Genomic DNA, 15,445 nt, shown 5'->3' on the forward strand with positions numbered 1-15,445 from the left:
TTAAATAGGTGTTTCAGCTAAGCTTACAAATGCAAGATTACGTCGAAACACTTCTGTGGGTACTCCTTTTTGGATGGCACCCGAGGTGGGTTGAATTTTAACTTTTATAATGTTCAGCTGTATTTATCTATTTCTGAATTTTGTGGGATGTATCTTTGCAGTTGTTACACCCAGTCCTGATTTGCACCTGCATTGTCAATTGAAGAGTGCTATCTATTTCAGCATGGTTTATCTTCAACTGATACAGTCATTTCAGTGTTTCTTCATGCTGTGGTCATATGGGCATTTAATTTGTGAAAGTGTGAACAACATGACAGCAATAAACGGGAGAGAAAGACGCTCTTTCCTTATTTCTCGCCGGGAACAAATGGAGGATGAAAAACGTAATTGAATCTGTGCTGCTACATTAACTACGAAATGTGTTACTTTTGAACCTGACACATTTTTGAACCTACGTGGAACAAAAATAACGTCAAGAAAAGGTGAAGCAACAGATTCTTCTGACGTCTGTGCTGATTCTGTATGGAGACAAAGAGATCAGCGTCATTCAGTGTTGATCTTCTCAGAGCTGAAATTGTTTGAAGAGGAGAGGCGAATTGTCTATTATTACAGTTCAAATGACAGAAAAATCCAAAACATATTTTGCTGGCAGCTTCCAGCCATGATGGCGGCTCAATAGTTAAATTGTCAGACCAAGAATGTGGATTATCAATGCAGAGATTGAATTTTAAATGCATCACAGCGGCTGTAGAATTTAAATTTGGTTCATTAACTGGAATTTAGAAAAAAATCTTATTACTGATGATAATTGCAAAACTACCAGATTGACATTAAAATCCTCTGTCTGATTGATGCCCTTCAGGGTGAAATCTGCCATTCTAATGTAGTCTGGCCTATTTGTTACTCTAGCCCCACCATTGTGTATGACACCTACACACTTGAGTATAGAAGCTGGGAGGTCATGTTGAAGTTATATGTCATTGGTTTTGGCCAAATTTAAAGTATTGTGTTCAGTTTTGCTCACCATATTGTTGGAAAGATATTGTCAGGCACAAAAGGGTACAAAGAAAATTTACGAGGATGTTGCTAGGATTCGAGGGCCTGAGCTAAAGGGAGAGGTTGAGCAGGCTAGGACTGTATTCCTTTGAGCACAGGAGGAATAGGAGTGATCTTATAGAGGTGTACAAAATCATGAGAGTAGAAGATTGGGTCGACGCACAGTCTCTTAGTCTCTTGCCTAGACTAGGGGAGTCATGAACCAGAGGACAGACGTTTAAGGTGAGGGGAAAAAGATTTAATAGGAACCTGATGGGTAACTTTTTCACACAAAGGGTTGCGGGTGTATGGAAAGAGAAGCCGGAGGAGGTAGTTGAGGCAGGTACTGTTGCAGGCAGGTAGGACTAGTGTGGATGGAACATGTTGGTTGGTGTGGGCAAGTTGGGCCAAAGGGCCTGTTTCCATGTTGTATGACTATGACCTAAAAGTCTTCTGAAATGCAACTCTGTTTAGCAAGCCACTCTGGGGCAGTTTACAGATGGGCAGTGAAGTGCTTGTGTTGTTAAGATCTGGAATTAAATTTATTTTTTAAACTTATCATCTCCTACCCTGTTTCCTTTGAAGGGAAAATAAGGAAAGTCTTATGTTTGTGTAAATCAAAAATATTGTAGAAGCTGGAAATCTGAAATAAAAACAGAAAATTCTGGAAAAATTCAGCAGGGAGTTTAATTAAAATATTTATCTGCCCGTTTAATGGCTGCAACATTTCACCAAATTTTAGATAGATCCTCCCATTGCCATCCCCCACTTTCTCTATTATTCAGACCATCTTGTTTTCCTTCTTTCCCAGTTATAATGAGGCACATTGAGCCTAAAATAACAATTTCTCTCTCCACCCATTTAATTCTTCTCACATTTTCTGTTTTTACTTGTATTTTATGCAATTCCTTCCTCAGAACTGCATTCGCTTTTGTAATCCTGGAAATCATTTTGATCTTTAAATTAAATGACCCAGATTACCAGCTGTCAATTATTTAGCAGTCCACTTGTTTCTGTCAGAAGATTCCTGGTTGAAGGTTCGATCCAACAACTTGAGCACAAGACTCCAGGTTAATGCTCTAGAGCAAGGTGAGGTAATGCAACCGTGCTGGAAGCAATGGCTTTAGCTGAGATGCTAAATCATGGATTAAGAAAACACAAGATTCTGTGGAACTATTTCAAGGAGGAGGATGAGGGAAATTATGATATGTTCTTGCTAATGTTTAACTCTCATATGGTACAGAGGCATAGAGTCATCAAACAGCATGGAAATGGGTCCTTCGGCCTAACTTCCCACCTGCCTGCGTTTGGCCTATATCCCTCTAAACCTTTCCGAACCACTTACACATTATCTAATTGTTATTATACTCAATGGATTCTTTTGCTATACTTCTGAGACATTCATTTGACAGTAAACTGTAACATAATGAACAGAATGTTTAAGACACAATATAAAACCAATTATTTATTTCCATGAGCCCATAACTCCCTGTATCTGTTGTCTCATCAAGCCATGCACTTTTCAGTACATCTGTTCTCTTTAAATTCTCATCTGATAAATGTCATGGACATTGAATGTGGTACCGTTAAAGTTGTGATATCAGTTTCCAATTGCCTAAATGTTGGTACTTCGTGTCTAAATTGCACTCTCTATCTTTCTCTTCTTCGGTTTCCCTTTTTTGCTCTTTTTAATTAGCTTTTGCTTGAGTGCACCATCTAACTTTGACTTAATGAAAAAGATATTTGTTTGCATCCTTGTGAGATGTCTTGGGACTAGATGTGTTATGTAAGTACTAATAGTTATGTCCTTATAACTGCTGGAAGAGTAAAGATTTGATAACCTGTTAATCATACATTCAGAAACTTTAAACACCATGCAAAACGTTTAAAAAATAATGGAAAAGATAAGAATCAGAAACAAAAAAAATATAAATCCTTCAATAAACACAATTAATTCTCAGAAAATGGAAGGGTCCCGACCCAAAACATTGCCTGTCCATTCACTCCAAAGATGCTGCCTGACTTGCTCAGTTTTTTCAGCACTTTATGTTTTGCTCATAATTCCAAAAAATGCCAGTTATCCAATCTTTTCTGAGATCCATTACAGGCTTTTAGTTCAATAGAAATCTGTGGTAATACTGGATAATTATTTTGTATTTTCAACGATTCAATCTTTTTTTTATCACGTGTACTAGGTACAACAAAATACATTTTTTGCATACAGTACAGAAAGACTATTCTTCATAAGTACAGGTGTCAGAGGTTATGGTCAGGAGAATGGGGTTAGGAGGGAGAGATAGATCAACCATGATTGAATGGTGGAGTAGACCTGATGGGCCGAATGGCCAAATTCTAGTCCTATCACTTATGCCATTATGACTATCCCTGTACACAACCAGAATCACCATTGTCAGTACAGAATGCACAGAACAGCCACTGAGTCCATGTGCAAGAGGCATCCTATTGGTGCTATTTTACAGTCCCAATTGCAGCTGGCCACAAAACCTGTTGCAACCATCGCCTCTATTCTATTCGTCCCGCGATCCAATGTTTGTCTCCACGCCTGGCCCTCTTCAGCCCTTGTTCCCCCGCTGTTGGAACTTCAGTTCTGAGAATAGTCAGGAAATTACCCAATAAAAAGAAGCCCACAAGTTCTGGAGTTCAGCATTCATGTGGGAATTCTGAACTAAGTGGGATTGATGGTAAAATAATAAGTCAGCACTTGCATGCAGAACGTCTAGGTATTTTCCAATGATTACAAGTGACAAATCTCGGCTTTTGGTCAATAAAACTGTTCGCTTACTGACTTTTCCCAAAATATTATCCTCATCTCCCCCAAATCTATTTTAAATGTCCGTGAACTTTTGACTTAAAGTTTTGCACCATTAACTTCATGCAATAATGTGCAATTAAACGATAACTCTGCTGAACTAAATGCAATCAACGCATTTTTTTTTGTAATTCTTTACCTTTCTTTAGGGATTGATGTCAACACAAGGTCAGGAGCTGAATCGTAGTTTAATTTAACTCGCCTTGGAACTCTGTTTAAATTAATTCTGACTGTTCAGAAATTTTTGCACACATTAAGGCCATTACAATATTTTTTCTGTCAATTTTGATGTGAATAAAACTTATTTGTCAGAAAGCAGGAAAACAAAGCAAGCAACTCCGCAGCTGTGAGAGCTGTAACAAAAAATTATCCCACCAAATTTTGAATTAATAATTTTTGCTTGTTGTAACATTTTGGTAAATAAAATGAATCTGGGAAATACATTTTTAGGTTTGTAGGTTAATTGGCTTCAGTAAAATGCTAGAGTAACTCAGCAGGTCAGTCAGCATCTCTGGAGTAAAAGAATAGGTGATATTTCGGGTCGGAATCCTTCTTCCGTGGTGGAGGTGGGGAGGAACTATACTGGATGCGAGAAAAGGCCAGAACAATTCAGGTACGGTAACAGATGAATTTGGGAAGTATGGAGCCCATAATGGTTGGTTGGTTGGGGATGTTGTTGCAACAAGAGGGACACAAGGATGCGAACAGTGGAACTGGTAGGATGACTAGGAAGGGAAGAGAGAGTGGAGGAGAGGGAATGCAGGAGTTATTTGAAATTAGAGAAATCAATGTTCATGCTGCTGGGTTGTAAGGTGCCCAAGGGTTGTGAGGTGCTGTTCCTCCAATTTGCGTGTGGACTTATTCTGACGGCGGAGGAGGCCCAGGCCAGAAAGGTCAGTATGGGAATGGGAAGGGGATTTAAAATGATCCAAAGATGGTGCCTGACCTGCTGAGTTATTCCAGCATTTTGTTTCTATCCCCTTTCACTGATTCTCAACTCGAGCAAGGCCAGCATGTTACGGCAGGGAAGCACATATGGGCATGCTGGCATTACATTGCTATCACTGCTTGCAGATTTTGATCATCTGAAGAAGGGCCCCAACCCAAACATCACCTATCCATGTCATCCAGAGATGCTGGCTGACCCGCTGAGTTACTCCAGAACTTTGTGTTCAAAAGGGAACTGCAGATGCTGGAATATCGAAGGTACACAAAATTGCTGGAGGAACTCAGCGGGTGCAGCAGCATCTATGGAGCGAAGGAAATAGGCGACGTTTCGGGCCGAAACCCTTCTTCAGAACTACTCCAGAACTTTGTGCTTCACACAAGATTCCGGCATCTGTAGTTCACTGTGTCTTCATCTAATATTTTATTGGTTTCTCACATTTTATCTTTCCATTCTCCTTCTCCTTGTAGTTTCCCTCCCCCACTCGCCATTCACTCTATTTCTTTGCTCATCATCATACCAAAAATATAGCATGCATGTATTTATCTCTTTTAGTTGGTAATAATAACTTGCTTTTGTTTGATATTATAAAAATGCTAAATCATATGGCTAAGCTGGAAGCTTGTAAATATTAATTTTAAACAAATATGTTGCTTTCTCTTTTAAATAAAATGAACGATGGGATATATAGTTGAGTTTAACATTTCAGAAACTGGATCTTTGAAAATACTGGCTTGTCATTGTTGATCTTGTACAGTTGAATTCATCACTGACATCTTGAAAGGCTTCATATTAATAAGAACTGCAGGTTCTTCACTTGGCTACAATAATTTTAAATATCGTCAAGGGAAATCTGTTATGATCCTATTCATGTTCCATCAACAAAAAACTGGGAATGAACTTTGGAGAATTGAATGTAAGACAAAGCTGCTGACAATAATCAAAGATTTAATTCCCAGTAAAAAAAACCCATGGTTGGTTTATATGAACATGAATGCAAAATATGAATGAATGCAAAAACATGAGGTGTATATATGATGTAAATATGATCTAAAAATTGACAGAAATAAATAATATTAATAAAGATACAGTAGTTGCACTTTAAGGTTTCTTGAAGTATAATTCTGTGATATTAAGAAATATTATAGCTCATGTCAGTAATTATTATATGCTGCAAAAACTTGTGTGTTTGACAAGAAAAGAATGTGAATCATTTTTAATAATTTACATATGGTATTTGACAGCATAATAATTTAAAAAATGCTATTGATAAATGACAAAGACCGTCGTCACGCAATTATAATACCAGTTTAATTTCCTTCCTTCACATAATTAATGAAGAACAAAATAAATGCTGGTGTACCTACCAGTGCAATTATGAATAAAGTGGTGACGTCTAATATTATTAATTGATAGGTCATTGCTTGTGAACAACAGTTTGACTACTCGTATGATACCCGATGCGACATATGGTCTTTGGGCATCACAGCTATTGAACTTGGTGATGGTGAACCACCTTTGTCGGATCTCCATCCAGTGAAAGCACTCTTTAAGATTCCAAGGTATGTCACTAGATGGCTCTCTTGGCTTGTTTCAAGGTTGCTGATCATAGCTATCTTTTGTATGAAGAATGAAAATGTATTGCAACTTTGAAATATTATTTTAAAAAGTTATCTATCTGACTAATTAGCCGATATGAAAATATTTGCGGGAGAACATTTAAACTATAGGATAGATTTAAATGTTTTCATTCTATACATGGAGTTATTTGCTGTGTAGGAAGGAACTGCAGGTGCTGGTTAATGCTGGAGATAGGCACAAAAGGCTAGAGTAATTCAGCCGATCAGGCAGCATCTCTGGAGAAAAGGAATAGGTGATCCAGTTGTTTATCATCGCTGAATTATATTCTGGAGTGTATTGGAAACTAATGGAATAAGGGATCAGAGAAGTGATGTGTAGGAAGGAACTGGAGATGCTGGCTGAAACCGAAGATAGACACAAAATGCTGGAGTAACTCAGCGGGACAGGCAGCATCTCTGGAGAGAAGGAATGGTGATGTTTCAGGTCGAGACCTTTCTTCAGAATGAGAGAACTGCTTGTGCTTCCATAGAACATAGAAGAGTACAGCACAGGATAAGGCCCTTTATTATCTGTTATTAGCTGTTTTGTGATAAATGCCACTGAATTACTAGTAACTTTCCTAACAACATACAGACGTGTAATGTTATTTGTCCCTGTGTATGTAAGGATTCCGTTACCGAGAACTATCTGTAGCCAGTTTTTTCCATAAGTCAAAAACCCTTCGGCAAGGGTCGGTGCTGGTGCCTCTTCTCTTCACGTTGTATATTGATTTGGATAAGGGGATTGAAGGCTTTTTGGCCAAGTTTGCAGATGATGCTAAGATAGGTGGAGGGCAGGGAGTTTTTGCAGAAGGACTTGAACAGGTTTCCAGAGTGGGCAGAGAAGTGGCAGATAAAATTCAGTATAGCAAAGTGCGGAGTCATGCATTTTGGTAATGAGAGTAAAGGCATAGATTAATTTCTAAATGGAGAGAGAATCCAGAAATCAGAGGTGCAAAGGGACTTGGGAGTGTTGGTACAGGACTCTCAAAAAGTTAATTTGCAACTCAAATTGATAGTAAGGAAGGCAAATTCAATGCTAGCATTTATATCAAGAGGACTAGAATACAAAAGCAGAGATGTAATGCTGAGGTGCTGGTCAGGCCGCATTTGGAGTACTGTGAGCAAATTTGGGCCCATATCTGAGGAAGGATGTGCTGGCTCTGGAGAGGGAACTCATTGCCACAAAGGGCTGTGGAGGCTGTCAGTGGATATTTTTAAGGCAGAGATAGACAAGTTATTGATTAGAACAGATATCAAGGGTTATGGGGAGAAGGCAGGAAAAAGGGATTAGGTGGCAGAGATCAGCCATGATTGAATGGCGGAGTAGACTTGGTGGGCCGAATAGATACTCCTATATCTTGTGAACGTGAACATCTATTTCTACAGTAACCCATATTGTGCATGTACTTGGCATAATTCTTTCATATCATCAAATATTTACCCTGACATTACCCTCATTATTATGGAACTCTTTATAATGGATTTTGGTTATAGCGGGCAAAATCTGTTGTAACCGAGGCTTCTGTTCGTATCGGGAACAAACGACTAAGTTCGTAGTTTCACCAAGGGATGCTAGGTGGTTGGAACTAATCTTGGCTCGGCCTGTTTACCTTTCTTGTTTATTGTGTGTCTTGTTGAGTTTATGGTTTTTAGCTGCTTTTCCAATCCTGTACATATTTCCTCCCCTTACTCAGTTAAAGCAGCCAATCAGCAATAACGAACACCACCTCCCCCACCCCATGGTCCATGAAAACAAGGGTTATATCTACACGGTACACAAAATTGCTGGAGGAACTCAGCGGGTGCAGCAGCATCTATGGAGCGAAGGAAATAGGCGACGTTTCGGGCCGAAACCCTTCTTCAGACTGATAGGGGGTGGGGAAAGAAAGAAGGACAAAGGGAGGAGGAGGAGGAGCCCGAGGGCGGGCGGATGGGAGGAGACAGCTAGAGGGTGAAGGAAGGGGAGGGGGGGAGGGGACAGCACGGGCTAGCCAAATTGGGAGAATTCAATGTTGATGCCAAGGGGACGCAAGGACCCCAGACGGAATATGAGGTGCTGTTCCTCCAATTTCCGCTGTTGCTCACTCTGGCAATGGAGGAGACCCAGGACAGAGAGGTCGGATTGGGAATGGGAGGGGGAGTTGAAGTGCTGAGCCACCGGGAGGTCAGGTAGGTTATTGCGGACTGAGCGGAGGTGTTCGGCGAAACGGTCGCCCAACCTACGCTTGGTCTCACCGATGTAAATCAGCTGACATCTAGAGCAGCGGATGCAGTAGATGAGGTTGGAGGAGATACAGGTGAACCTTTGTCGCACCTGGAACGACTGCTTGGGACCTTGAATGGAGTCGAGGGGGGAGGTGAAGGGACAGGTGTTGCATTTCTTGCGGTTGCAACGGAAAGTGCCCGGGGAGGGGGTGGTGCGGGAGGGAAGTGAAGAATTGACGAGGGAGTTGCGGAGGGAGCGGTCTTTGCGGAAGGCAGACATGGGGGGAGATGGGAAGATGTGGCGAGTGGTGGGGTCACGTTGGAGGTGGCGGAAATGGCGGAGGATTATGTGTTGTATTTGCCGGCTGGTGGGGTGAAAGGTGAGGACCAGAGGGACTCTGCCCTTGTTGCGTGTGCGGGGATGGGGAGAGAGAGCAGTGTTACGGGGTATGGATGAGACCCTGGTGTGAGCCTCATCTATGGTGGCGGAGGGGAATCCCCGTTCCCTGAAGAACGAGGACATTTCCGATGCCCTAGTATGAAATGTCTCATCCTGGGAACAGATGCGGCGTAGGCGGAGGAATTGGGAGTAGGGGATGGAGTCTTTACAGGGGGCAGGGTGGGAAGACGTGTAGTCCAGATAGCCATGTGAGTCAGTGGGTTTATAATGTATGTCGGTCAGGAGTCTGTCCCCTGCGATGGAGATGGTGAGGTCAAGGAATGGTAGGGAAGTGTCTGAAATCGTCCAGGTGTATTGGAGTGCCGGATGGAAGTTGGTGGTGAAGTGGATGAAGTCAGTCAGTTGTGTGTGGGTGCAGGAGGTGGCACCAAAGCAGTCGTCAATGTAGCGGAGGTAGAGGTCGGGGATGGGGCCCTGGTACGCATTGAACAAGGATTGTTCAACGTACCCGACAAAGAGGCAGGCGTAGCTGGGGCCCATGCGTGTGCCCATAGCTACGCCTTGGGTTTGGAGGAAATGGGAGGAGTCAAATGTAAAGTTATTGAGGGTGAGGACCAACTCCGCTAAGCGGAGGAGAGTGTCAGTGGCTGGGTATAGGTTGCTCCTCTGGTCGAGGAAGAACCGGAGGGCTCTGAGGCCATCCTGGTGGGGGATGGAGGTGTAGAGTGACCGGACATCCATGGTGAAGATGAGGGGGTGAGGGCCCAGAGAGTGGAATGCGTGGAGGCGGCGGAGAGTGTCTGAGGTGTCTAGAACATAGGTGGGGAGGGATTTGACCAAGGGGGATAGGATGGAGTCAAGGTATGTGGAGATGAGTTCGGTGGGGCACGAACAAGCAGAGACAATGGGTCTGCCGGGAGAGCCGGGTTTGTGGATTTTGGGGAGAAGGTAAAAACGGGCCGTGCGGGGCTGGGGAACGATGAGTTTGGAGGCTTGGTCAGGTAGGGCGTGGGAATTGATGAAGTCGGTGATGGTGCTAGAAATGGTGGCCTGGTGCTCGTCAGTGGGGTCATGGTCCAAGGGTAAGTAGGAGGAGGTGTCCGAGAGTTGGCGCGTGGCCTCAGCTTTGTAGAGATCGACGCGCCAGACTATCACGGCACCTCCCTTGTCGGCTGGTTTGATGACCCAGTCTGGGTTTGTGCGGAGTGATTCGATGGCAGTGCGTTCAGAGGGGGAAAGATTGGAGTGAGAAAGGGGAGTGGAGAAGTTGAGGCGGTTGACGTCGCGGCGGCAGTTCTGAATGAAGAGTTCCAGAGCCGGGACTTTCTGAGGGGGGTTCCACGAGGAGGGGGTGCGTTGGAGACGGGAAAAGGGGTCATCATTAGGGGGCGAGGACTCCTTCCCATGGAAGTGTGCTGTGAGGCGGAGACGACGGTAGAAGCTCTCCAAGTCATGGTGGGCGCGGAACTCATTGAGATGGGGACGGAGGGGGACAAAGGTGAGGCCTCTGCTGAGGACAGACCGTTGGGTGGGGGAGAGGGGGAGGTCGGGGGGGATGGTGAACACCCGGCAAGGGTGGGAGTTGGGGCCAGAGGGAGGCAGGTGGGTAGACTGGGGACGGGGCGATGTGTGGGGGGGGGGTTGTGGGTGTTGGAGGGGTGGTGGGTGGTCAGGGGGTGGGGGGGAGAGAGGGCTGTAAGGTGGGTGGGGAAGAGCGGGTGTGACATGGTTGGGGGGGGATGGGGGAGGGTCAGTGGAGCAGCCACTGAGGTTAGCACGGCTGGGCAGACGGGCGCTAGGACCCGGTGGAATTAAATCGAGGAGAGTGGGAGTCATTGAGATGGGGACGGAGGGGGACAAAGGTGAGGCCTCTGCTGAGGACAGCACACTTCCATGGGAAGGAGTCCTCGCCCCCTAATGATGACCCCTTTTCCCGTCTCCAACGCACCCCCTCCTCGTGGAACCCCCCTCAGAAAGTCCCGGCTCTGGAACTCTTCATTCAGAACTGCCGCCGCGACGTCAACCGCCTCAACTTCTCCACTCCCCTTTCTCACTCCAATCTTTCCCCCTCTGAACGCACTGCCATCGAATCACTCCGCACAAACCCAGACTGGGTCATCAAACCAGCCGACAAGGGAGGTGCCGTGGTAGTCTGGCGCGTCGATCTCTACAAAGCTGAGGCCACGCGCCAACTCTCGGACACCTCCTCCTACTTACCCTTGGACCATGACCCCACTGACGAGCACCAGGCCACCATTTCTAGCACCATCACCGACTTCATCAATTCCCACGCCCTACCTGACCAAGCCTCCAAACTCATCGTTCCCCAGCCCCGCACGGCCCGTTTTTACCTTCTCCCCAAAATCCACAAACCCGGCTCTCCCGGCAGACCCATTGTCTCTGCTTGTTCGTGCCCCACCGAACTCATCTCCACATACCTTGACTCCATCCTATCCCCCTTGGTCAAATCCCTCCCCACCTATGTTCTAGACACCTCAGACACTCTCCGCCGCCTCCACGCATTCCACTCTCTGGGCCCTCACCCCCTCATCTTCACCATGGATGTCCGGTCACTCTACACCTCCATCCCCCACCAGGATGGCCTCAGAGCCCTCCGGTTCTTCCTCGACCAGAGGAGCAACCTATACCCAGCCACTGACACTCTCCTCCGCTTAGCGGAGTTGGTCCTCACCCTCAATAACTTTACATTTGACTCCTCCCATTTCCTCCAAACCCAAGGCGTAGCTATGGGCACACGCATGGGCCCCAGCTACGCCTGCCTCTTTGTCGGGTACGTTGAACAATCCTTGTTCAATGCGTACCAGGGCCCCATCCCCGACCTCTACCTCCGCTACATTGACGACTGCTTTGGTGCCACCTCCTGCACCCACACACAACTGACTGACTTCATCCACTTCACCACCAACTTCCATCCGGCACTCCAATACACCTGGACGATTTCAGACACTTCCCTACCATTCCTTGACCTCACCATCTCCATCGCAGGGGACAGACTCCTGACCGACATACATTATAAACCCACTGACTCACATGGCTATCTGGACTACACGTCTTCCCACCCTGCCCCCTGTAAAGACTCCATCCCCTACTCCCAATTCCTCCGCCTACGCCGCATCTGTTCCCAGGATGAGACATTTCATACTAGGGCATCGGAAATGTCCTCGTTCTTCAGGGAACGGGGATTCCCCTCCGCCACCATAGATGAGGCTCACACCAGGGTCTCATCCATACCCCGTAACACTGCTCTCTCTCCCCATCCCCGCACACGCAACAAGGGCAGAGTCCCTCTGGTCCTCACCTTTCACCCCACCAGCCGGCAAATACAACACATAATCCTCCGCCATTTCCGCCACCTCCAACGTGACCCCACCACTCGCCACATCTTCCCATCTCCCCCCATGTCTGCCTTCCGCAAAGACCGCTCCCTCCGCAACTCCCTCGTCAATTCTTCACTTCCCTCCCGCACCACCCCCTCCCCGGGCACTTTCCGTTGCAACCGCAAGAAATGCAACACCTGTCCCTTCACCTCCCCCCTCGACTCCATTCAAGGTCCCAAGCAGTCGTTCCAGGTGCGACAAAGGTTCACCTGTATCTCCTCCAACCTCATCTACTGCATCCGCTGCTCTAGATGTCAGCTGATTTACATCGGTGAGACCAAGCGTAGGTTGGGCGACCGTTTCGCCGAACACCTCCGCTCAGTCCGCAATAACCTACCTGACCTCCCGGTGGCTCAGCACTTCAACTCCCCCTCCCATTCCCAATCCGACCTCTCTGTCCTGGGTCTCCTCCATTGCCAGAGTGAGCAACAGCGGAAATTGGAGGAACAGCACCTCATATTCCGTCTGGGGTCCTTGCGTCCCCTTGGCATCAACATTGAATTCTCCCAATTTGGCTAGCCCGTGCTGTCCCCTCCCCCCCTCCCCTTCCTTCACCCTCTAGCTGTCTCCTCCCATCCGCCCGCCCTCGGGCTCCTCCTCCTCCTCCCTTTGTCCTTCTTTCTTTCCCCACCCCCTATCAGTCTGAAGAAGGGTTTCGGCCCGAAACGTCGCCTATTTCCTTCGCTCCATAGATGCTGCTGCACCCGCTGAGTTCCTCCAGCAATTTTGTGTACCTTCGATATTCCAGCATCTGCAGTTCCCTTTTGAACACGGTTATATCTACACCATTGATTAAGCTAATGGAATATGTACTATATCTTGTCACTGATGAATAAAATGAAATATTTCATAATTTTGTTATTGGCTGTAAAATGTATAGGATAATTTACATGAAGTCGGATTTCCTTTAGTCAGATCGGTCATAACCTAGAGAGCTCCTGTACTACTTATTTGATGAATTTGTGACGTCTGCTCTTTTCCAAGTGTGCAGTTCAAGACCTTCATCTTCAAAAAAGAACAAAAAGAACAAGATCAGTAGAAGGACATAGATGTGTAGCTTATTTTTTATCTTTGGGTAGCTTGTCAGTCTGTGGTCCAGACTCCAGCTAGTCCAGCTTCCCCCCCACCACCCCCCCCACTGTCCTTTGTCTGAAAAATGAAACATGGTCCAGGTGGCAGCATTGACAAAAATGGAAGGAAGAGGGGAGGAATTAATGAGCCAAAAAATTAATACAAAAAGACAGCTTCCTAAAATGAATAGAAAGCCTTATTATGATGAAAAATATTTAATTCATTATTTGAAATCAAATAATAGCCATGTTCGTTGAATGTCTATAGTTAAAATGAAATACCTGTAGATAAAATTAATTTGCTCCAGGCATTGTGAACACTTTCTAGCCAGTTGATATTTTAAGTATGTATATTCCATGCAGAACACGACTGTTACATTTACAGTGTTGGTGCTGAACATATTGCCAAGATAAACTAATCTTATCTACCTACACATGATCCATACGCCTCCATTCCCAGCTATCTGTGTGCCTATCTAAAAGCCTCTTAAATGCCACTTTTGTATCATTACATTTTTGACTTATTTCAATTAATGCATGAATTTTCACTATGCACATTACGTGAGGTGATTGACAATTAAACAACAATGTAGCAACATGTTTTGCGTCTCCTTTTTAATGTAGATGATTGGTAAAGCATGAACAACTGAACTGTTGAAGAATGTGGCTTCTCAAAAATCAAATCATCGCACATTACAAATAATTTGTTCTTCATTGCCTTTCCTTTCTCCTTGTAGCTATTTATTGCTGATGAGATTTTAAAAGCTGCAATAATATAAGACTTGACCTTAATCTCTACCATCACAGAGTTATTATCAGTGGACCTTTTGGTTGCAGTTTGCATTACTGATTAGCTCTGATTCTTATTTGGAAATTGTAGCTGTAAGAGTGCCATACAATGTTATCTCCATTCTCTGTACCCAGAACCAAGAAATTAACATGACATAGCGTGTGAAAAATGATATTCGATAGTGTTATATCTTTTCTTCTATACGTATCATATAGAGCATAAGAATTACAGTCAGAGAAGGGAATACAGATTTGAAGTTATTGACAAAATGATGTCAAACAGTTGAAATACAAATTACTTTAAAAACTCTTCTTGAAGCAAAAAGGGCAGAATATTGTGAAATAAACTAATTTCAAATGTATGTTCATCGATATTTCATTCAGTGTTTCACTCAAATTTTGTTTTGTCTAAATCAAAGGATTGTTGAGGAATGGGTAAAGATATTCAAAGTTTTTTTTTGAATCAAGCTAATAAGTTAGGAAAAATCAATTTAGATTTTGTGGTGGAACAGAAACTAGATATTCATTTTTGGGCCAGACAGTAACGTGTTGTTTCTCAGTGTGCTTTATTAAAATGGATTCTTGGACGGGACTCATAAATCTCCTGAATAGGGACCTCCAATACCTGCAGTTGGAGATAAATCATACTGAGAAAACACTGAACCATGAAATGATTCTGTTAACATGTCATCTGTCTGAAATATATTTTCAGATCCCCAACAGAAGGGGCTGAATTATGAAAGGACGGTGGTCTGTCATAGTTGGTAATTTGGAGTTTCATACTTTTGAGTCTTTCAGCATCTGTTTACAGTGATTGATTTAAAAAAAAATTAAAACATATGAATTATAAGAGCCGCTTATCATGTGTTGAAAAATACTTTGGTGAATTCTTTAAAGGTTTCATTTATATATGTGATAGAATGACTATTTCTATTTGAAACTAACTCATTCTAATAATATACTGTTATAAAATGGTATATTAAAGCACAGTAAAGTTTTATCTCATGTGAAAGTAATAGCTACTGTGCATGAAGGGCTGCAATTTTATGATATAGTGTTTAACTACACCTGTGGCATTCTATATACTGTGCTAACATTGTTTACTATATTTTCTGGACCAGCAGGTGAAATCAAAATGTAAATCAATTTC

The 15,445-nt window shown here is 44.1% G+C and overlaps 1 protein-coding gene across 1 annotated transcript in view; it reads left to right on the forward strand.

Annotated features, from left to right (window-relative positions):
• myo3b (myosin IIIB) overlaps positions 1-15,445 on the forward strand; it is a 398,335-nt gene that overhangs the window by 32,373 nt on the left and 350,517 nt on the right. Inside the window, exons 6-7 of the mRNA XM_033024000.1 lie at positions 9-85; positions 6,228-6,373. Of these exons, the coding sequence (XP_032879891.1) occupies positions 9-85; positions 6,228-6,373 (223 nt within the window). The remainder of the gene's footprint in view (positions 1-8; positions 86-6,227; positions 6,374-15,445) is intronic.

This window comes from Amblyraja radiata, chromosome 7 (genome assembly GCF_010909765.2).
Source record: "Amblyraja radiata isolate CabotCenter1 chromosome 7, sAmbRad1.1.pri, whole genome shotgun sequence".
NCBI classification, from domain to species: Eukaryota; Metazoa; Chordata; class Chondrichthyes; order Rajiformes; family Rajidae; genus Amblyraja; species Amblyraja radiata.